This window comes from Poecilia formosa, unplaced genomic scaffold (assembly GCF_000485575.1).
Source record: "Poecilia formosa unplaced genomic scaffold, Poecilia_formosa-5.1.2 Scaffold206, whole genome shotgun sequence".
In the NCBI taxonomy this organism is placed as follows: Eukaryota; Metazoa; Chordata; class Actinopteri; order Cyprinodontiformes; family Poeciliidae; genus Poecilia; species Poecilia formosa.
This window is the reverse complement of record NW_006800145.1, coordinates 832,701-855,241: the sequence shown is the minus strand read 5'-3', so window position 1 is coordinate 855,241 and position 22,541 is coordinate 832,701. Positions and strand designations below refer to the sequence as shown.

The 22,541-nt window shown below is 36.2% G+C and overlaps 2 protein-coding genes across 3 annotated transcripts in view; one reads left to right on the top strand and one right to left on the bottom strand.

The window, feature by feature from the left end:
• Window positions 1-2,696: 2,696 nt before the first annotated feature.
• Window positions 2,697-9,372, bottom strand: LOC103148491 (elongation factor 1-alpha 1). Of its 2 annotated transcripts, none has more exons than XM_007567291.2 (8): window positions 9,239-9,372; window positions 7,120-7,284; window positions 5,873-6,052; window positions 5,495-5,791; window positions 4,949-5,099; window positions 4,467-4,723; window positions 3,854-4,088; window positions 2,697-3,400 (listed from the first exon to the last, which is right to left on the bottom strand). In XM_007567291.2, exons 2-8 carry the CDS (start codon window positions 7,261-7,263, stop codon window positions 3,276-3,278), a joined length of 1,389 nt encoding a protein of 462 aa, XP_007567353.1. In that variant the 5' UTR covers window positions 7,264-7,284; window positions 9,239-9,372; the 3' UTR covers window positions 2,697-3,275. The 2 variants fall into 2 exon arrangements, with proteins under 2 accessions (XP_007567353.1, XP_007567352.1); XM_007567290.2 differs by lacking the exon at window positions 9,239-9,372 and adding an exon at window positions 8,478-8,545.
• A 1,958-nt stretch (window positions 9,373-11,330) lies between these two features.
• Window positions 11,331-22,541, top strand: part of tbck (TBC1 domain containing kinase) — a 32,963-nt gene continuing 21,752 nt past the window's right edge. The window contains exons 1-19 of the mRNA XM_007567289.2: window positions 11,331-11,480; window positions 11,756-11,973; window positions 12,327-12,396; window positions 13,042-13,156; window positions 13,538-13,611; window positions 13,770-13,911; window positions 14,034-14,094; window positions 14,187-14,248; window positions 14,776-14,837; window positions 15,525-15,673; window positions 15,819-15,957; window positions 16,064-16,163; window positions 17,849-17,898; window positions 18,016-18,145; window positions 19,019-19,117; window positions 19,202-19,264; window positions 19,385-19,511; window positions 19,690-19,740; window positions 20,596-20,679. Coding sequence (XP_007567351.1) covers window positions 11,781-11,973; window positions 12,327-12,396; window positions 13,042-13,156; window positions 13,538-13,611; window positions 13,770-13,911; window positions 14,034-14,094; window positions 14,187-14,248; window positions 14,776-14,837; window positions 15,525-15,673; window positions 15,819-15,957; window positions 16,064-16,163; window positions 17,849-17,898; window positions 18,016-18,145; window positions 19,019-19,117; window positions 19,202-19,264; window positions 19,385-19,511; window positions 19,690-19,740; window positions 20,596-20,679 — 1,771 coding nt within the window. The 5' untranslated portion in view covers window positions 11,331-11,480; window positions 11,756-11,780. The remainder of the gene's footprint in view (window positions 11,481-11,755; window positions 11,974-12,326; window positions 12,397-13,041; window positions 13,157-13,537; window positions 13,612-13,769; window positions 13,912-14,033; window positions 14,095-14,186; window positions 14,249-14,775; window positions 14,838-15,524; window positions 15,674-15,818; window positions 15,958-16,063; window positions 16,164-17,848; window positions 17,899-18,015; window positions 18,146-19,018; window positions 19,118-19,201; window positions 19,265-19,384; window positions 19,512-19,689; window positions 19,741-20,595; window positions 20,680-22,541) is intronic.

The window sequence follows — 22,541 nt, the reverse complement described above, 5'->3', positions numbered from 1 at the left end:
ATTTTCGGCTTCTTGAACTGGACTTGAGATCCGAATGTGTATCTTATTGATATTAACTTGAGGTTTCTTGAACTGCTGAGCAGTGAAAATACAACTTACCAATATTTTTCCCTTTCTGTTGCATGGAGTAGACCAAGATGCAGTGATGCAGTGACAAGGCCTTATTATTTTTAAAATGTTTTTACTAAAGCATCCAAAGCCTGATTAGTTCATGAGCACCTTGGTACATTTTATAGATTTATATTAAATACTTTGAACCGGGAATAAAAGCTACAATCCTGTATCATTTTAAAGTAAGTAAAATTACAAAATGTGTGTCTGTGTATGAGAGTGGAAAGGATCATACACTTCTAGTCTGTCAGTTTAACAGAGCATTGCTTATATCTGATTATACTTATCCTCTTAGCTGTAATATGGATTTAAGCAAAAACTTGAAAGACAAAGATGTGTCGTTACATGTGCTGAAATTGCAGACAATCCTACAACTCTTTGTTAAAAAAAAAAAAAAAAAAAAAAAAATTAGGAATGCAGCTGCAGAATCTTATAGAAAAACCAAAGCAGTAATTATTACTTAAATGTTTTTTTTAATTTAAAACACACATTATATTTTTCTACGTTTTAAGCATGATAAAGCTCACCAATATTGACGGAAGAAAAATAAATGTGGAATGTGTCTCACATTTGCAATTTGGCAAGAATAAAAAGTTAATTTGTTAAACTATATTGTAAGAAATAAACTAAAGTATTTATTGTTTCAGTTTAAGCTCTAATTTGGCCTTTCTAATTTTGACAGATTCATTTTTTTTGCTGTGGAATAATGCATAAAAATATTCTGCAGGTTCTTAGATGAAGGGAGCAGTTCAGCAAACAACGTCAGCTAAAGAAAAAAACATTGTTATATCTGCATGACTGATGTGCAGCTTTCCACAAATCTACTATAGTTATTAGGCTCTCCATTTTTTTCCATTTTGCTTTCCACAGTTTCTAGTTTTACTAAGTAACTGTGATATTAGAAAATAAAATAAAAAAGACTTGCAAGAATGGCTGTAAAGTGTCAGCTTAACTGTAAAAATATGTAACTAGTCCAAAAAAAAACGTTACACTACTTAGTTATGATGCAGCTTTAAAAGTATGTTTTCAAAGTGAAGTGTAACATATAGTATGTATGAAATGGAAATGTGAGGTACGCTTCTTTGCACAGCACATTCTACCTTTAGTTAACAGCATAATCATGTTTTTTTTTTTTACCGTTTGTGTGATCAGAAGTTTGCTCTCATCTTATGTCTCAAATTATTTTCCCAGTGACATTTAAATGTATTTTGCATGAGGCTTTCATGTTCAAATGGATCTTTAACTGAAAAAGATGACAAGTTTCTTAGAACTTTAAGTATTTCGGTTTTTAAACATCTGGATCAAGAGCATCCAAACTCTTTTTTTTTTTAAGGTCTACAAAATATTCATACAATCCTGTATTCTGGTGCCTTGCTTTTGTGATACATCCATGTTTAGTTTTCCAGAAGGTGTGACTGATTTGTGACAAAAAGTCGCTGCACATTTCAGGTCCTCTATTTGTGGCATAGTACTTTTTTTTTTCTTTTTTTTAATATAATTTTGCAAGTGGGCATAAAAATGGGCAATTGCCATGTTAAGGTTTTGTCTTATTTTTTAATTTATTTAAATTATGTCCACATATTTACACATTAGTAATAACCTTGGTTAGTTTAAGGAAGCCTGTAATGTAATAACAATGCAAATGAACTCTTATTCTCAATCAAGAATAAAAGAAATTCTTCAAGAAGCTTTGTTTTGTGTTTTTCATTGCAACAAACATATAGCGGTTTAACCCTACAAGTCCAAACATATCACTTTTGATTTCAATATTTTGCAGACCTAAGTGGCTTTAACAATTTTGTCACTTCCCCCCAAGTAAATCAATCAACAAATATATTTCAGTCTCAAAAAAATTCAAACTGCACATATAAAAACTTGTAAAATAGTTTCAAAACTTATAAAGTTGAATATGAATGAAAAATAAAAGTTGTTTAAGTGTGCCCTGCATGCAAAAATATGTCTTCTTCCACATTATTAGACATGAAATTTACATACATTGCATGAATAGATGCAGCATGTAATGTTTCTTAACTGATTAAATGAAGCTAAACTTTTATTTAATTAGGTTAGTTCAAATTACCAAAATAATTTGAAAGTCCACTCAGTAAGAAAGATGTCTATACTGCAAAAGCTAGATTATAATTTGAACATGGACTGAAAAACAAATAGCTTAATTTTTGGAAAGATGTATTGGTCTGATGAAACCTGAACTAGAGTTTAAGAGAAATACACATAAACTTCTAAATTTGAGGAAAGTAAAAAACTGGAAAAAAAGGAATAGTTCATTATTTGGCAATATGCAAATTGGAAAAAATAGTTATCCTACCCTAAACGTTTATTCTAATTCAATGTCTAACAGGGAGAAAGAACTGGTTGAGTCTGTTAATGGAGTGTATGTAAATATTGGGTTTTAACTTTATATGCAAAAACTAAATACATCAACAGTAATAGAAAAAAACAGAAGAAATTATGTGACGTTTCAATAAAAACAGTTAAATTATTCTATTTTTTACAAATAAGATTTTTCAAACAATTATTTGATACGTCAGGCTTTACGGAGTTAACAAAAACACCAGAAGCAAACATTGTTTTTAAAGATATTTTACTTTTACGAACATATTCTAACAAGTACCGGCATTTAAGTTGCGCAAACTTTACAGTAACGTGGATCAGAGCTACTTTAAGGAAGTTTATATCAGGCAGGATGTTTAGTTGAACTATTTAAGTTTCCAAAGCTGGTTTCACTGAGGTGTCACAAGCAAACATGCAAACATCCTGTATATTTCTAGCTGCTGAGTTTAAACAGTTTTAAAGCTTGAACAAGTAACATTACTTGTACAGAGACCACAGAGAAGAACATCTCTACTGTGTTACTACAGAGCATCTCTAGACAAACTAGCAGGATACATTTAACAACGGCGCATCTTTGAACTGCGATGCAAAGCCTTAGTCATGTTCAAGCACGAAACAAGATACGATCAAATGTACGTATAACAGCTAGCTAACATGTTAACCTATAACTGAAACAATTTTTTTTTCCTTCGTCTGCTTTTGCGATGCATTGTGATAATGGACCAGACGTTTACTATGGTGTGCAAATGGAGCAAGATGTCTGCGGGTCTTCTGCCTTTCTGAACGTTTTGGGCAGCAGCCCAGCACAATGTTCATTTGGCCTTCTGTGCCTTCTGTGCAGATTTGGTGATTTTACCGCTCGTAGGGGCTTTCTTTTCCACACCTTTTATCACTCCCACCGCCACCGTTTGACGCATGTCTCGGACAGCAAAACGGCCTGAGGAATAAAAAAAAAAAAAATCTCTGATTTAAACTTTATCTATTCTCAGAAAGGTTAAAAAACTAAGATTTTAGATTCATTTTTTCTTGCAGGTAAGTATTTTTTACTATATGAGGTGCAATCCCTTGTAAAAGTATTCATGCATCTTGGATGTTTTCATATTTTGTTTTCATTTTGCTCTTGATTAATGTTAACCTGCATATTTATTAGCCCATCCATGTCCTGCAATTGTGTGCCATTTGCAACATTTCCATGAGCAATGTTCTGGGAGATGTTCAAAGCCAAGAATGTTATTCCATATCCTGAGACTGCCTGACATACTTATAAAGCTTTTTAGGTTTCTAATTGTAACATGATGAGTAGCAGAGCACTTCACAGGGTATGAATACTTTTGCTAGGCACTGTACTGTAGCAATAGACAGGCATTATATTGCAGGATGGGACACTCACCAAGGGGTGGGTACTCAGAGAAGCTCTCCACACACATAGGCTTTCCTGGGATCATATCCACAATGGCAGCATCTCCAGATTTGAGAAACTTCGGGTTATCCTCCAGCTTCTTTCCAGAGCGGCGGTCTATCTTTTCCTTCAGCTCTGCAAACTTGCAAGCGATGTGTGCAGTGTGGCAGTCGAGCACAGGGGCATAGCCAGCACTGATTTGACCAGGGTGGTTCAGGATAATTACCTGTGAAAAATGTAATAGCATTGTAAAATACTGAATTTGGAAAAAATAGCAGCAAACAAAGACAAGAGCTTGGCAACAAATAAAATAGAATTAATTACAGTACAAAAAAATACAGTGGCTTATATTAGTCAACCCTTGGCTGTCATTTTTTAAACCCCTTTTTCAAATTTTCTCAACTTTGAAGTTACTTTAAAAATGAAAGATTTTGTCTCCAACCACTAAGTTACTAAAAGAGCTGGCTAGTACAAATCTATGGATATTTATCATTTAACTACATTTGTCTCTGGAGTATTCCTTCGAGTTGAACTAAAAGACGGACACCCAGTTTTCCAGGTTCTGGGTAACAATAATAATCACAGTCGTTACTAGGGAGCAGACCTGGGAGGTGAAGCCAGCTGCCTCTTGTGGTGGGTCGTTCCTGCTGTCTCCAGCCACATTGCCTCGGCGAATATCCTTCACAGAGACGTTCTTGACATTAAAGCCCACATTGTCTCCAGGTAGCGCCTCACTCAGGGCCTCATGGTGCATCTCCACTGACTTGACTTCAGTGGTCACATTGACGGGAGCAAAAGTCACCACCATGCCGGGTTTCAGGATTCCTGTTTCTACTCGACCCACAGGCACAGTACCAATACCTGATGGAGAGGCAGAGAAGCAACCGGGCGTTATGTGAACCCAGTGCCTAAATGTAAGCTGAAAAGCTATTCTTAAACATGTGGAACAGACTATGCCTGAGGGAATTTACTCAAAACCTAATTTGTTTCTGCCCTCCTTTCCAGAACCACTTGATAAATTAGGCTTTTATATTTTACAAATATGTTCTTACAAATCTAAGTCACGAAACTGCAAGATCATCTCACCTCCAATTTTGTAAACGTCCTGCAGAGGCAGACGAAGAGGCTTGTCAGTGGGTCGGGTTGGAGGCTGGATGGCATCGAGAGCCTCCAGCAGAGTGGTGCCTGAGGCACTGCCATCTTTGCGATTGATCTTCCAGCCCTTGAACCAGGTCATCTGTAAGAGATCATTGTTACTTTCATGTCAGAGATGGGAGGAGAACAACAGCTTTTGGTGCTGAGTTCCCTTCAACTTTTACATGTGTCCCTGGTCCAACACACCTGAATCAAATGGCTGAATTACCTCCTCAGTATGCAGTCAAGTTCTCTAGAGTCCTGTTAATGATTTTATCATGTGACCCAGGTGTGTTGAAGCAGAGACACGTCTAAAAGTTGTAGGAGCTTGACGCCAGTGCTTTGCAACAGATGAAAAAACATTCAAAAGATCTGCACCTCTGATTCTACAAGCCTCTTTCAGCATGTTAAACACCCATGACAGTACAACTGAAAAAAGGGTGGAATAAGTATAGCTTATAAGAAGAGTTTTTCTGGACAACCTCCTGTCAAACTCACATTAGGACTGGGCTCCAACATGTTGTCTCCATTCCAGCCTGAGATGGGGACAAAGGCCACGGTGTCAGGATTGTACCCAATCTTCTTGATGTAAGTGCTGACTTCCTTCACAATCTCTTCATAGCGCTTCTGGCTGTAGTTGGGCTCCGTTGAATCCATCTTGTTGACACCTACGATGAGCTGCTTCACTCCCAGAGTGTAGGCAAGTAAGGCATGCTCGCGAGTCTGCCCGTTCTTCGAGATGCCAGCTTCGAACTCGCCCACACCCGCAGCCACAATCAGCACGGCACAGTCAGCCTGAAAGAGATAAAGAAATGAAAACTTCGGGGAGGAACTGAAAATCTAATTTATTGTTTTACTTATTTATTTTATTTCTACCTGAGATGTCCCAGTGATCATGTTCTTGATGAAGTCTCTGTGTCCCGGAGCGTCAATGATGGTGACATAATACTTGCTTGTCTCAAACTTCCAGAGAGAGATGTCGATGGTGATTCCACGCTCACGCTCTGCCTTGAGTTTGTCCAAAACCCAGGCATATTTGAAGGATCCCTTTCCCATCTAAGAGTGCAGAGGAAAGATATGAATATAAGTGTTTTACTGGGATAATTTTTCCTTTTATATGCTATTTCTACCTATACCTAGGTACCAAACTGTTGTTCTTGAGTTCTCCTCAAAGCCAACAGCATTGACAAATGTTAATTCATGTTTTGCGTCTAAATGAATACAAGAAAAGCATTTCTATCACTTGGCTTTTGGAGTCCATATCACAGAATATATTTTTTGACATTTCTTTTTCTTATATGGAATAAAAAAAAAATTAAAATCTGTAACAACTTCTTAGGCATATCAAATCTTTTATATTATTAACACTGGTGATGGCGGCTAACAATTATTAAATAAACAATAATCCATACTCTAACTTCATTTTAATTTTAATTACCTATTATTACAGAGTTAAGTTCAATGTCACAGTGAAATTAAACTGCGAGTCTATGCCAAGTCATCAAGTTTGTTTGTAAAGCACATTTTCATCAACAAGGCAGTTCAAAGTGCTTTACATAAAAACATAATGCAGTCAAAAATTATGAAACTGTTTGCCAAGCAGTAAACATTACATTTTACCAAATGTCCTCATTAATGTCATCAAGCAAATTCACGTCAAATAATGTTCATCAATGTTCGACTTACTACTATTTCTTTTTGCTTAAAAAAGATGAAAATCAAGCCCCAAGTCTATTTTGAGCCAGAGCTCACTATTAAATTTGAAGTTTCTAAACCTTCTGAAGGTTTAGGTCTCAATTAATGTAATGAAAAGCGTGTTGAGATTCGTGACATCATCTGTTCACCTGCACACTGTTTGAAACATGTTATATGGTTTCTAAGATTCAATGCACTCAGACTTTCAGGACACTAAAAGTTCTGTATGAATCAGTGATATTGAAGCTACAGAAGACTAAATAGTTGCTTGTCACATGACCTTTGTCCTTAACGCTTCAATCCACTTTTCTGTGTCAACCACAAGACGCAAAAATTAGCTCTGGATAAACCGGGCTCCACTGAAGTGAGCTGTTGAATAGTTACAATGCAGAAAATCCTAAAAAAAAAAAATTATATTTAAATCATACCTCTGCAGCTTCCTTCTCAAACTTCTCAATCGTTCTTTTGTCGATGCCCCCGCACTTGTAGATGAGGTGGCCTGTGGTGGTGGACTTCCCTGAGTCCACATGTCCTATAACCACAATGTTAATGTGGAGCTTCTCCTTCCCCATCCTGGCTCAGCCTGGAAGACGTTGAACAATAGAAACAAACAAAACATGTCAGAATCAACAACATGCAGCATAGAAAGCACACAACCTCAACAGTGAGACAATACTGATCAAAAACAACTGAACTTTAATTTGTACTCCACACTTTGCTAATATGTTAATGAAATTGATCTGATCAAGCCAATCCCCTCGATTTACGGTTAGATACACTGCAGTGCAGATCTAGATATTGAACTTTAGCACACACTGTATCATTTACTTTAATTTAATTAATCAAGGAAATCCTGAAACGAAAACTCAGCTGAAATTCACCCATTGCCATTAAAGTAAGTAAGTAGACAAATTACCTCTAAATGTGAAATTTGATTCTTAACTTTATTGAATGGAATATTGCAGACATGCTGCTGTCTTACAACATTGTATATTAATAAAAATGATCAACTACATTTAGTTGATCATTTATTTTCAGTTTTAATTTTTTAAGAAAAATTAATAACCAAATGAGTTTATTTTTTATTTTATACACTTTTGACATTAGATTAGTAACATTAATAATTACAAAATCACCCTACTACATGTAATCTCTACATCATATTTGTCTTTTTTTATTTGACCAGTTTTTGAATTTATATATATATATATATATATATATATATATATATATATATATATATAAAAAACATAAACCACCTTGCAATAGTAAACTCACCCCATTCTTATCTGTTGGTACATTACACCTTTTTAATATATTTTATCATAATATTATACAGACCTCTTCAATAAATTTAAATATTATTTGAAAAGCTCATTTATTTTCGAAACTCAATTCACAAAGTGAAACCTCATGTTTGTTTCCCACTTGTTGATTTACTATGTAAGGATCACATAAAATAAAATGCAAATATAAAAGGTGGACAGACATAATGGGTTGTGAATGGGTATTTAACGCACAATGTAGTAGTATACTAAGGGAGAATTTAGAAAACAACACGGGATACAGCTGGTTGTAGAAATAAACGTAACCTCCAGAAGCCTTTTTATTAAACGAAACAAAAAAAAAGTTGAAGTTTAATGGCGGCCACCAATTCATATGACAAGTCACCGTGGAACATGAATATAATTCACAAAAAATACCTTAAACAGACTTACATTAAGACTGTAAACGCACGAAATTTAAAACCATGCCACTAAATAATTATTTGGAGACATTACCTTACCGTTGGCTTACTTTTCTCCGATGTGATGAACTAAGCTAACAGTTAGCACACGATTTTTTTTTTTTTTTTTTTCAAAAGGCCTTTAGCTACTCCTAAAGGACGCATGCGCATTTGTTTCATACTTGTAACTGGAAGAGGAACCAGAAAACATCAACTCAGTGTTTTATCAACATGTCTGACGTTAAAATATAATAATATTAACAGGCTATGTATGTCCATATGTTCCACGATGACTCGTAATATGAGATGGCAAAGCAAGCTATCAGTCTACAGCTATTATTGATAGATAAATAAAATAAAATAGAATAAAATAAAACAAAACAGTATGACTTCAAAACAGTGTGGATTTGATAGCATAGAGCGCAGTGCTGATGCAATACTGCAGAGGTGAGGGCGTTAAGGGATATTTGGGTCTGCATGTCTCAGCATCTTCCCAGACAGTTACACTGCACTGTTTATTCTAATGTGACAGCAGCATGATGGGCGAAGAAGCATCATCCCCGCACGACTTCCATAAAAATATTCTCAATTGAAACTGCGCCACTCAGGCCTAACCACCCCTAGAACACCCCTTTGCACTTGTTATGGCATCAAATTACAACAGGCATCACAGACACTCCACATTCAGATGCAGACTTGCTATGGGTATTCTCCTAACACGTCCCCGAAGTCAGCTGCCTTTAAAATGGAGCATGAAAAAAGCTGAATAAAATGCACGTTGTTTGTGTAGGAGTCGTTCAGGAAGCCATTACCAAACCTACCTTTGCCTGTAAGGTGTGCTCAATGGTTCACAGTAAGGGTGAAACAGAAGATGCTGCCGTTTGTGCTGTCCTGGGACTGACGCAGACAAGGTACCGCTGTGGCAAAAGCCGTCAAATGCGTCATTTACTGAAACTGCGAGGTTCAGCCACTAGATGGAGTCCTGCTGCCTCTCTGCACAATTTGGTGGCGAAAAGGTACACTGCTTTCAGTAATAAATTACTTTTTAAGTCTGATAGATTGTTGGGCCTTTATATAACCCAGTTAATGTGAGACATTTGTACATTTAACTGATGCATTATTGGTACATTTAACTCTTTTCTTCTTCTAGACTTGAATGTCTTGTGGTGTTTGAAATCAATCTGAGATACTGTGTGTTTTTATATTTGCCTTCATAATTATTAAGTCCACGATGATTATCCACTACTGTCTTTTTTGATTTACAGGTGTCTTAATGCTGCTTATCAGAATGAACTATAGATTTGGACATATCCCTTCATATAACGATTACAAACAATTCTCTGCGAAAACTGGTATTTAGTACAGAAATATTATGTTATATTCATGCTGGAGCCAACTCTGTCATCAGGAAGTTTGCAGATTTGGCCCCTGTCCAAAAAATAATCACTGATACACAGGACAAGAAGACTAAGTCACAAAAGGTCAATTCTGTTTGGAGAGAGATTTATTCACAAAGTTGTGCATAACAACAAAATCACTTGTGAAAGACATGCAGCATCTTGCGGCATAAACTCAGTAAACTCCTCAAGAAGGAAAATCTGCTCTGTCCTTTTTTAATTGAATTGTTGCGTCTTCTGTTCAGTCTGTCCATGTGAACACCCAGGTATACTCCTTATCCACCTCCACTTCTCCCCTGATGGAAATAGTGTTTGATCTAACCCTATTTCTTTCTATATCTACAATAATCTTCTTTGTTTTGTTCATATGATTGATCCATTACCGTGACATAAAGCAGCCCGTTAGTATTTTGTCCATCTCTGATACACCTGACGACAGCAGTCATCTGAGTATTTCTGCAGATGACAGGAGTCTAACATGTACGTGAACATCAACGTTCTTCAACGTGAACTCTTGTTCACGTTGAAGTAAACAACGTAAACAAGAGTGAGAGGACAGTTCCCTCTGGCCAACAAATTGACCAACAAATAGTCCCAATAAAGAATCTCTCAAAAAAAAGAAAATGAGACCCCACACTCAACAATGTAGATGAGCTGAAGTCTGCAATTACAGCAAACTGGAATGCCTTAATACCCCAATGGAGCCACTTACTTTTCACTTTATGGCACAATACAGTAATTCATGCAAAAATAATCCCCAAACAAGCATTGGGATTATTTCTCTATAGCGCATGGATGCTTTTCAACTGTCCACAATGTCTGAATTAAACATCCTTTGTTCCTAAAAAAAAGTACAAAGTTTTTCTAAGGAACTTTTAGTTTAAAAGAATGTACCACTCAGTGTAATTAATAAAAATGATGTTTTTATTCAAATATTTTTATTTAATTTTGTTACTTAAATTAATTAATTTTCTGATGATTTTCTGATTATCTGACATCTCAGATATGAGATCTGAGATCAGATGTCAATTATCATAACAGAAATAACTGTTACGATTAATAAAAGCAATCAAACTAAAAGAAAATAAAGATTTTTAAAAACTAACATGAAGAAGAACCCACAACAGGTTTATTTTAAATAAACAGATTGTATGTAATATCTAAATATTCGCCCAGGGCAGAAAATGCAGTCTGTGTAAAGTCATTTACTGAGGCTGCTGGCAGGGGGCAGTCTTGTTCCTGTAGTTAGATTATTAAACCATCGAGATGGACTCAACCCCAGATTACGCGTTCATATGCTTTAGACATCAGTGATTTCCTACAAAAAGGGAGGAGACAACAGACAGCGCATGCACTTCATTGACTTCAGGAAATAAGCATAAAACAAACAAACAAAGGAATAAAATTCATATCTGTGGTTTTATTACACAGTTAAATTTACGTAAATGTTTATTATATGAATTAAGTGGCATTTTGTTTGTTTTTATATAGAAAAATAGTTTTACCGCTTTGTCGCACAAAAATTGCGTCATTGATCACGCTCACTCAGCTGTTCCCGTCACACCGCAGAATCAGGAAAATAATACATTTTCCATTATATTCGAGTTTAATCTGTCGTCATGAACATAGAGTCTCTTTGTTTGGTGTGAGAAGACATTGTTGTAAGGTAATGCACATTATTGAGGTTTTTTTTCTTGAAAGGAAAATGCATCTGTTTCAGTAGGACTCCTTATATCTGATGCTTATCCTCATTATTACGCGTTTCGTAGACATGCTCATTCTCAGCCGTAGGCATGCAATTTTAATGCCAAGATCAGTGATTGTATTTGTCTCTCCCGGCCAGCCTGTTTTGGTAACGCTCCTATTCATCGCACGAATGAGAAGTTGTGTCAATTTCACTTCCAGTTTTAATATGTTCTGCAAATTGTATCTTATTCCTAGGACTTTTTCTTTTATCACTGGGTCAATGAAGCCCATCAGAGACGCTCAGCTGGGGGCTTTCACCTTCTTTGCCTCAGCTCTCCCTCATGATGTTTGTGGTAGCAATGGCCTCCCTCTGACGCCCAACTCCATTAAAATCCTGGGGCGTTTCCAGATCCTTAAGACCATCACTCATCCTAGACTGTGTCAGTATGTGGACATCTCCAGAGGGAAACATGGTATGGCTGTTAACCCTGTTAGTTGTATGATATATTTTGTTCAGCTGGTAACGGGCTTTAATGCACTGCGTTTACTGCAAGCCTGTTACAAAAATTCACTACAAAGCTTTGTGAGAAATCCCAGTAGGTTTCTTAAGAAGACTTGTTTATTTTTAGTTTCTTGAAAAGGCTTGAGCTCCCGAAATATCCTAATATGCTAAGAAAAACTCTGAAACACTGTGTATTAAAAGACATTTTTTTAATACTTACTAAATGATCAACTAATTTTAGTGCTGCAAGATAAACAACAACAAAAAAAGAGAAAAAAAATAGATGCATGTCTATCACCAATTTCTTTTTGTCTTTCTGCATAGAACGGCTGATTGTTGTTGCAGAGCACTATTCAAGGAACGTGGGTGATTTCAGGCAAGAGCAAACAGCGAGGTAAGTTATGATCTAACTTCTCATTTGGGATTTTGACTAGATCATTATAAAACATGAGTGTGCTTTAAACCAAATCATTATGCTGTAATCCTGGATGTATGTTTAGGGTTTCTTCTATGGTTGAAGTTGGTTGACCATCTACACCAGTAAGAAGTCTGTTGCAGCCTGTTTACAGTTTTTCTCTCCTCCATAGGGGCCACTGTTAGTGGTGCACTGACTCTGTAGAGTTACTGTGGAACTCTTGGCTGCATTTCTGGTTAATGCTGTCTTTGCTCTGACTCGCAGTGTATTTATTGAGATTAAATTACATACCGGTAGAATGTATGTATTAATCATGTGACTTCTTTAGGTAGTTGGTTGCACAGAATTGTATTGGGGCATTTTCCTTCTCCTTCACAATTTGTGCTGATTTGTGTTGGTCTATCGCATAAAAGCCCAATCAAGATTTGTGGTAGTAACATGTCAAAATGCGAAAAAGTTTAATGAGTATATATGCCTATCAATTTTGCAAGGTAGATACAATGTAGATATTCTAGCATGCATTAACTTTGTCAGCTGTTTATATTGTAGTATTGCTAAAATTATGTCTGTAAAACCTTGACACACAAATGTTCCAACTCTTGCTTTTTATTGAATTTGTGTTAGTCCAGAAAAGGTACTCCAGGTTGCCTACGAGGTTCTTGAAGGACTGGACTTCATGAACAAACATGGCTTGGTGCACAGAGCCCTCAGCCCAAACAATGTACTTTTGGATTGCAAGGTAATGTTTGTAACCATGTAGTTACTCCTGTTAAAAGACAAATACATTTATGCTTTAATATGACACTTTGGCATCCTGTTGCCAAATAGTCACGAATAAGAACGCAATGATTTTAAAATATTTAAAACTAAACTGAATTATTGCATTTGTTATTCATAAAAAAGAAAAAAACTAACATATTAAGATTTAAAATGTGTTTATATTACCTTATTTTCAAATGACCAAATCAAAAATAGATTTTCAAAACTTTGAGATCCGTTGGGTTTTTATATCAATTAAATAGTAATTCTGCTTCTTTAAGAGCCAGACTGTAAAATTTTAAATAAATAGTAATGGAAATATCTACAAACTCTCATTTTGTGATGGATTTTGTTTCTTAAGGGCAACGTCAAACTGGCAAAGTTCGGCCTTTACCACATGACTGATCATGGGGCGGATGTTGATTTTCCCATTGGGTAAGTCCGTTTCCTCTTTACTTTTCCCAGGTAGCTATGAGTCAGAGGTCAGAGCTGCAGTTCTATCTCTTTGTTTTTATTCCAACCAAACTTCAAGAAGCGTAACATATAGGATGATGATAAGTGTGAGCTTATGTGCTGTGTCATATCGACTCCAGCAACCCATCATACCTTGCTCCAGAGGTGATTGCCCTGGGCTGCTTCCACCCCAGTGATCCGTCACATAGTGAAACTCCATTGCCTTCAGGACCTAAGTCGGATGTCTGGTCACTTGGAATCTTACTCTTTGAACTATGTGCAGTAAGCATCCCTTCTAAATCCCCTGAAATATTTATAGTTATTTTTTTCAACTGGACTTTTCCTAAATTCCAGCTGTTCGAATAATGATTAGTTTCTAATATAATGATGTTAATCAATCGTAGGGAAGGAGACTCTTGCAGAACATTGAATTAAGTGACAAACTGAAGTTCATTTTAACCTTGGGTGAGTAAACAGGATTTAATTAACCTGAGTGTAGAGCAATGTGCTCTGAAACTCAACTGGGCTTATAAGGAGACGTTGTCTGTTTTTGCCAGGTTGCATGGATGATATTGTCACTGTCCTTGCTGAGGAACATGGATGCTTAGAAATCATTAAGGTACGCCTGAGAAACACTCTGTCTCTGCACCTACACAATTAGACAACGGTTTAATACTGCTGGTTACTGTTAACAGTAGTTTGTTACTTTTGAGATAAGTAGAAAGCATATGTACGTAACCCTATAGACATAGAAATTATGTGAAGGCTGGATTTTAATCCATATATGTGTTATTTTACAAAATGATAAAAAAGTTTTAGTTCTAGTTTTATTCATGAAAGTTTCAGTTTTTAATACTTGTATATGTGTTAAAGGCCATGTCTGCAAAATGTATCCTTGTTTCATACCAGATTTTAGGAACCATTTTTTTTAGCACATGTAATGAAATAAATGACAAAAATATATAACACATAAGTTTTTAGATGTAGTCATCCTTATTCTGTAGAATTGATCAATCCTATTTAAAAGTACTTGCATACCAAAAGCATTTATGCATATTGACTGTTTTGATGTATTGAAAATGGGATCTTTTGTGATAACTTGAATGGGGAAAGTAGCTGATCATCACATTTATGACGTGTTCACAGGAGATGCCTGAGAATGTTGTTGAATTGTTAAGGAAGTGTTTGACCTTTCTGCCATCCAAAAGGTAAATCTAGTGTTTGCTACAGATTCCCCCCACATTTTTTCACACCACTGTTGAAGATGTGTTCTGTATATTATGTTATTGTTTGCTGATTAACGTTAGCCACACTTTCCTCAATGTATCGAAGAACTCTGCAGGATATAAATACAGATATGCAAAACTCGACTTCCTGCCTCTCACCACATGATGTCAGTCAAGACACAAAACTGAGGCTTAGCTGTTGATCTTGTTTATTAAAAAATAGTGAAAATTACAATCAGGTACTTTGGAATCGCAAAGAAATCCAAGTAAATTCAAGATTATCTAAATTTTATTTATCCAGGCATATCTGAACCTTTTACTATTTCTTTTTTAATAAGCTCATTTGATAAGTGTATCAAAAAGCAGCTGGTTTTTGCACTTATGGTCCAAAAACAATTGTACTGCATCCAATATAAACAGGGGTTTAAAAAGAACTGATTTTACAGTATATGACCTTCTGATCTCCTATCAAGAGAAGATTGACCGATTTTGATTTCTGGCTGATTCTATTGGTACATCTCCATTTTTGTCCCTTTACTCCGTATTTGGATGTGTGTATGCATGGGTGAATGTAGTGTAAAGAGCTTTGCAATCGTTAGACTTGGTAAAGCATGATACGAATGCAGGCCATTTATCTTTTAACCTTTTTCTGCTTTTTGTAACCTGAAGGCCAACCCCTGCTGAGCTGCTTGGAGACCCTGTTTTTGATGCCGTTTCCTGCCACTATCTACCCTTCCAGAAGCCTGTCAGTTTGTTTTCATCTTCTCTGCGCTGTGCACACTTAGAGCTCCCAGATGACATCAGTGATCTTTGCAAAGGTCTCCTTCAAATATTACCTGATCTTTAGTTTGGTTAAATATCTCTTTTTCTACACCCGAAACAGTAGGCCCAAACACTAAACATTGTTTTGTCTTGCCGTTTCTGCTTGCAAGCACTTGAGGTTTTGTTTGTGTGTAAACCTAGATGATGATGAGGATTACTTGTCAGAGCGCGGCATAGATGAGGTGTACCATCTATGGTGCCTCGCAGGTGGAGACCTGGAGAAGGAGCTTACCAACAAGGAAATCATCCAGTCTAAGCCGCCAATCTGCACATTGCCCAAGTACATGCACACAGACATGCACTCAATCACATGGGGGATGTCTGAATATATGCACATTTTTAATCATGTCATGGCCTATTTAGAATGCTCTTATATTTTCTTTTAGGTTTGTCTTGGAGGATGGGGAATCATTTGGCCAAGGGAGAGATCGAAGCTTCCTGCTTGATGACACCACAGTGACGCTGTCTCTGTGCCAACTCAGAAATGTAAGGCGGTTTGTGTACCTTACTACATTAAGATGCGAGTTTTGACAATCGTATCACTGGAAAAAATGTTGGCAGTGAAAGACACAAAGAAAACGAACGGAAAAAAAAAAAATTAATACAAAAAAGTGTGTCACCAATTGTCAGTTTTTCTTTTTTTCAGGGTGAAATGCTTGTAACGGTCAACTTCGATAAATTTCACAAACAAGAACTAAGAGTGCTTAGTGTAATTTCTAGAACCCTAAAAGTGTATAAAAAATATACTTGGCGGCTTAACTATATACATATCTACTGCTACAGACCCAAATATGTCTTTTATAAAATGAGTGAACATAAGCCCCCTCTAATATTTTGATAAATACCTCTTAGCAAGACCCAGAGAAAGAACACATTTTTTGTAGACATCAACAGGATGCAGGTATTATTTTTGCTGGAATTTTGATTAGAAATGGTGGAATTCATTCAAATTGCATGATTTTCCTTGGAAATTATATAATGTAGGAACATTCCCTATAATTTACTTAACAGTGTCAAAGCAAGAGTTGCGAGAAGGAGTCTTATTTGTGCATCTCAAATCCAGTTTTGATCAGTGTCTGGGACGTGTAGTCCTGAATCCAGTCGTGTCCAAATAACAACTGTCTCCCTCTGATGAAAATAAATTAGTTTGGATTGGAGCCATCATAAAATGAAAGCAGCTGCAACACCAGTCTCATTATCCACACTGAACACACATTTGCATTGGAATGAACAGAGGGTGCCAACCAAAAGAACAAGCTGCCTTCCGGACAAAAGTTTGGTGATCAAGATGAGACAAAGATTGAAATGTTTGGCCACAGTGACAGGAAGGATGTTAGGAAGCGTAAAGGTAAAGTGGTGGTGGCGGGAGTATGCCACCACCACTACTAATTTGTAAGTAGTCCTACAAATTAGTAGTCCTAATTTGTAGGACTACTTACAAATTAAGTCAACTTTATGTTAAATAAACAGACGTTTGAAACCTGGAAAGGGTTGAGTGTTGCAGCAGAACAAAAACTTGGTTGGAATGGATAAAGCAGACAACCTTAAAACTAGTGAAATAGTGCTCGCCTCAACACTATTCAAAATTTGTTGACTATAATTTAGTGGTAGCTTCGCAACAGGAAACCAACCATCAATAAATAAACTAAACCATACAAAGATTAAGACGCTTGTTGATAGCTGCGGCTTCATGGATATATTCGAGACTTTTTTCTGTTAAAATTAGTGATAAATCCACAACAAATTCAAACATGTGCATCCATTTTTTTTTTTTTACATCACTAAAACTTTTTGTTGCTAATTATGTAACCCTGAACAAAAATCCCCTCAAACTGATCCTTCAAGGGACAAAATTTAAAAAAAGAAAACATTCACAGATACTCAATATTTAAAATGAGCAATTCAGGTACAGTTGCATTAGATTATAATATATAATTATTTTACAAATTTTGAATTGTACAAAAGGCATATTTTCTTTTTAGTGTCCATATTATCTATTTGTACAGATTATTAAACTGTGCCAAACTGAAGATCAGTGGGCCCTTTATTTTAAGCATAAATGAGAGGCAAGCACATGTATGTCGAGTTGGACGTTTTGTTTCGTTGACTCTTATCACAGAGTTGAAATCAGGACATGAAAAAGAATATCTTTTTTTTTTTTTTTGGTCTAGAGACTGAAGGATGTTGCTGGAGAAGCCTATTACCCTCTGCTGGAAGACGAGTAAGCCTCCTCCATTCTAAGACCTTTCCCATCTCCCATGCCACTATTTTTTAACATTATCTTGTCATTCCTATTGGCACCAGTAATGTCATGTCCCTATCCACCTTCCTCCTCCAGACAGTCGAGTTTGCCGCAGTCTAACAGCAGCAATGAGCTGTCGGCCACTGTCACGCTGCCACTCATCATCCGCGAGAGAGACACAGAGTACCAGCTCATCCGCATCATCCTATTTGACAGGTTGCTCAAGGTCAGGGCAGCATATGTCCTTGTGTACATCAGCCTTATACACTCAGAATCCACACCCGGGGTAGAATACACAAGCATAACGTTCTCAACTTCAATCTGTAGCATATTTCATTGGTATTTTATGCGAAAGAGAAACACAGAATAGAGCATAATTGTAAAGGGGAAGGACAACCACAGGGTTTGTAAAGTATTTTTTGTTAAAAAAAAAATCTGTAGCAGTAAATGCACCCCCACCTTGAAACATGGAGGTAGCAGCACCATGCCGAGAGGATGCATTTCTTTATCATAGATGTGAAAACTGGTCAGAGTTGTTTGGAAGTTTGATGGAGCTAAACACTGAGGAAATCTGGAAGGAAACCTGTTAGAGGCTACACATTAACCTGTTAGATGTTCACCTTCCAACAACCCTAAATATACGGCCAGAGTTGCATCAAAGCATATTCCGGTGTCAAATTCGAGACCTTAATTCCGCCCAGCATCTGTGTCGATACTTCGAAGTTGATGTTTGTAGCTGTTTTTCGTTCCGTCTGACAGAACTCGAACCAGTTTGCAGGGAGAATGAGCAACAACTGCATCATTAAGATGTCCAAAGCTAGTAGACGTGCAGTTTTAATTATAACGAAAGCCACTTCTAAAGAATATTGATTCAAAGGGGCTGCATACAAATGCACACCACACTTTCAGATTTTAATTTATAAAGGATTTTTAAAAGGATGCATTGGCTGGAAGGTGGCGTCAAGGCTAGTTTGTAGATTTAGGGGACAATTACATTTTTGCAGAGGACCAGTTTGATTTGGATAGTTTATTCCTGAAATCGTCGTTGAAAATTGCTTTGTATATTTACTCTGTGGTACTTTACATGTTTTGTCTTCAGGGCTATCCATACAAAAAGAACTTGATGTGGAAAGAGGCCAGAGTGGATATTCCTCCTCTGGTTAGAGGACTGGCTTGGGCTGCTTTGCTAGGCATTGAGGTACAAAACCTAAAGCAACAATTAAGCTAAATTTAAATGAGAAAAGGTGCATTGGTTCATCTGTTCTTTGTATTTTTTGCATAGGGTGACATTCAAGCTAAGTATGACAGCACTGACAAGGATACTCCCATACCAACTGACAGACAGGTAGGCTGAAAAATAAAAGCTAACAACTGAGTCGATTTACTTTTTTTTTTTTAAAAAAAAGGTATGTTATTTCATGCTCCAGTTGTTTAATTTTATGTTTTCTTTTTCTTTGTTGTTCAGATCGAGGTGGATATCCCACGGTGCCACCAGTATGACGAGCTGCTGTCATCTCCTCAGGGTCACATCAAGTTCAGGCGTGTGTTAAAAGCCTGGGTGGTCTCCCATCCTGACCTGGTCTACTGGCAGGGTCAGTTACTCCCCCTTTTTTAAAATGTTTTTATTTATTTATTTTTTTTTTTTTATCCTGGTAACACCCATAAATGAACACTAGATGGCGATTATGCCTCGTTTTAGAAACTACATTTTTTTTGACCAGAGCTGCTTTAGTTTGACCTTTAATTTATTTGATGCACTTTCCATTTCAGGTTTGGATTCACTTTGTGCTCCGTTCTTATATTTAAACTTCAATAACGAAGGTGAGGATCTCAGTCTGAGCTTTTCACCTTAGACGCACTCATCATAAATTTCATTTTAATTGGGTCTTTTAATCTTTTATTTAAGACCTCTTTTTTTTTCCAAGGTTGACTGAACATATAACTTACACCTTTAATCATTTCAAGGATAATTGAGGGTTTTCAATAACCTACACAGACCTCCAAAAATATACAAACAGCCTCAAATTTATACACCATGTACAATATTTTGCTTAAAATTCAACATTTGTTTAAAATTCCTTCTCTAAGTTCCAGAGAAATCAGATGCCTTGTTTAGCCCCCAACTAGATCCAGTTGTAACTCTGACTCACTATAAATTTGACTAATCTTCATTAGCAAAAGTGTAGTTCAGTTATGTTACCTCACTTTTACTCCTCCAAACAGACTTCTCGTCATTGTGACAACAAAGACTAAATCTCGATTTCAATAAAACCATTTTTTTCAAGGATCACTTTTTCTGTCCATGTGGGCAGCTGAACATATCATTTGGTCCCAAAGGTGTCTGCTTTGAAGCAGAAGCTTTTATACTTGTTGGCACCTTCATGTTGATGCTAAACCAGCTTCACTGTGAATTACAACACTGATGTTTCAGCAGTTTCTAGTGTATGATAGGGTGAACATTAGGTCAGATGGTTGAAACTTGGACATAGTTTGGTGCAACTGCTTTAATCGCTGTAAATCCCAGTTTGTTTGGTTGAACCTAAAAAACAAAAAACAAAAAAAAACCCCAGATAATTCAAATGAAAGCCCAAAATTATTTCTGACTGATGCATGTTAATGTAAATGCTAAATGTTTATTTCTACATTAAATTTGTATACATGTTGTTCTCTCTATAGCATTAGCATATGCCTGCATGTCTGCCTTCATCCCAAAGTACCTGTACAATTTTTTCCTGAAGGACAACTCCCATGTCATCCAAGGTAAGATATTCAAGAAGAAACCTTTGTTTTGTGTCCAAGTAAAATTTCTTGTTTAAAAAAAAAAAAAAAAAAGTCAATCATGTTGCAGTGTACATTTGTGGCGGCATCCTTTCAGTATAGTCTTCCTTTCTCAGTGCTTTTAAGCCTGTTTTATCATCTTCCACTGCAGGTTGAGCTTTAATGATTAAACGCAGTCAGAGGCTTTAAGTTTAGAAACAAATTATCATAGGCTGACAGGGTGTCAGCCTGTCACCCTAATGTTGATTAAATCTGGGCTCAGTGTTGCTTCTAAACTGTGAAAACTAATTTCAGTCTGTCTTAATGGAGTCTGCAGCTGAGCCACATCATTTAGAAATATGGAAACAAATGAAACTGCAAATGCCTGCAGAGAAATATGATAATCAATTCCTGTGTGGCTGATAAAGAGCTGCCTTGCACACCTCAGAATCTCAGTCAGGAATGAGACTGTTATTGTATCGTTCTTTGAATAGGCGCTACGTAGAGGTGTCTAATGTTTGTTTGTGGGGGAAAACTACTTTAATTCAACGTTTGAGGATCAGACGTCCAAATGGATTGTTTAGACTCCCCCGCAAAAAAGAAAATCACTATCACATTATTTTTTAAGTGCTAATTTTGCCATTTCTAACTAAAATAGTACATTGGTCATTTTTGTCCCTTTGCCATTTTTTTTACATTTTTTTGTACCCAATATTTCCGTGATTCAACTTACTTTTGTTCTGAAAGTAAAAGGTTAGGTCAGATGGTTGAAACTTGGACATAGTTTGGTGCAACTGCTTAATCACTGTAAATCCCTGTTTGTTTGGTTGAACCTAAAAAAACAAAACAAAAAGAAAACATAGATAAACGTGTACGTATAGATTTTCCATCAATACGTACACGTTACTCTGACGTTGAGTTAATACATTTATACCCAAATAGTTAAAGAATTTATTTCATCTATCATAGTCTTCTATTAGGCTGTGGTTTGGTGACTCTAACAATGTCTTTTAGCAGAGGGGTTATTTTTGGCTTACATAGGAATCAGAACCATTACAGTCACATATTATCTGGATTTCTGTAGTGTCTTAAAACATCTTGATACCACCAACTTTGCATGGTTAGTTACATCTTCAATATTTTAATTATTTGACTAATGAATTGTGTAATATTATTATGCTGTAACAAATTTGCAAGGCCCATTTAGGTCAACAAACATTACTGAAGGACCAGATTTATCACAGGAAACCAGCAAAAAATAAAAAATTCTGTTCCAAGAACTGCAGGTCTTATAGCTACAAGAAGATGAATATCAGAAAGTTCCTACTCTATTGGTTAATACGAGCTACATGGATGTGGCAGGGAATCCTGGTACATGGCTTATTGAAGCTTTATTGAAGCTCTACTGAAACACAAATTTACCTACTGAAGTTGTGTTTTTGTGAGTAACCTAGACCATACATTAAAATCATAAGGTAGATTTTAATATATGCATTAAGCCATACATTTTAATGTATGTTGTTTTTTTTTTTTGCAGAAACCCTGTGCAATGTTGTAACACATTACATATTTAGCAGAAAAATACCAGAGTATTTACGTGAAGTTGTAAGCAAATAAGATGCAATTAAATTAGAAATGTATAATAATCATTTGTGGATGTTATATGATTATATCTGGCTGGTCATATTGACCCTTCATAATTTTTGTACTTTTTACAGCATTCAGTAGATGCACTGACTACTTACTGCAAGATTCAATATTTTTCCTAAATCTTGCAATAACCTAGCACTATATAATAAAATACTGCATGTAGCATATAGTGGTAAAATACTATACTAAATACATAAATACATTTATATAGTTTA

Coding starts and splice junctions, on each gene's coding strand:
- LOC103148491 (XM_007567291.2), bottom strand. CDS start 7,263: ATGGGGAAGGAGAAGCTCCACATTAACATTGTGGTTATAGGACATGTG. Junction 5,792..5,872: donor TGATCACTGGGACATCTCAG/GTAGAAATAAAA, acceptor TATCTCTTTCAG/GCTGACTGTGCCGTGCTGAT. Junction 4,724..4,948: donor GGACGTTTACAAAATTGGAG/GTGAGATGATCT, acceptor CCTCTCCATCAG/GTATTGGTACTGTGCCTGTG.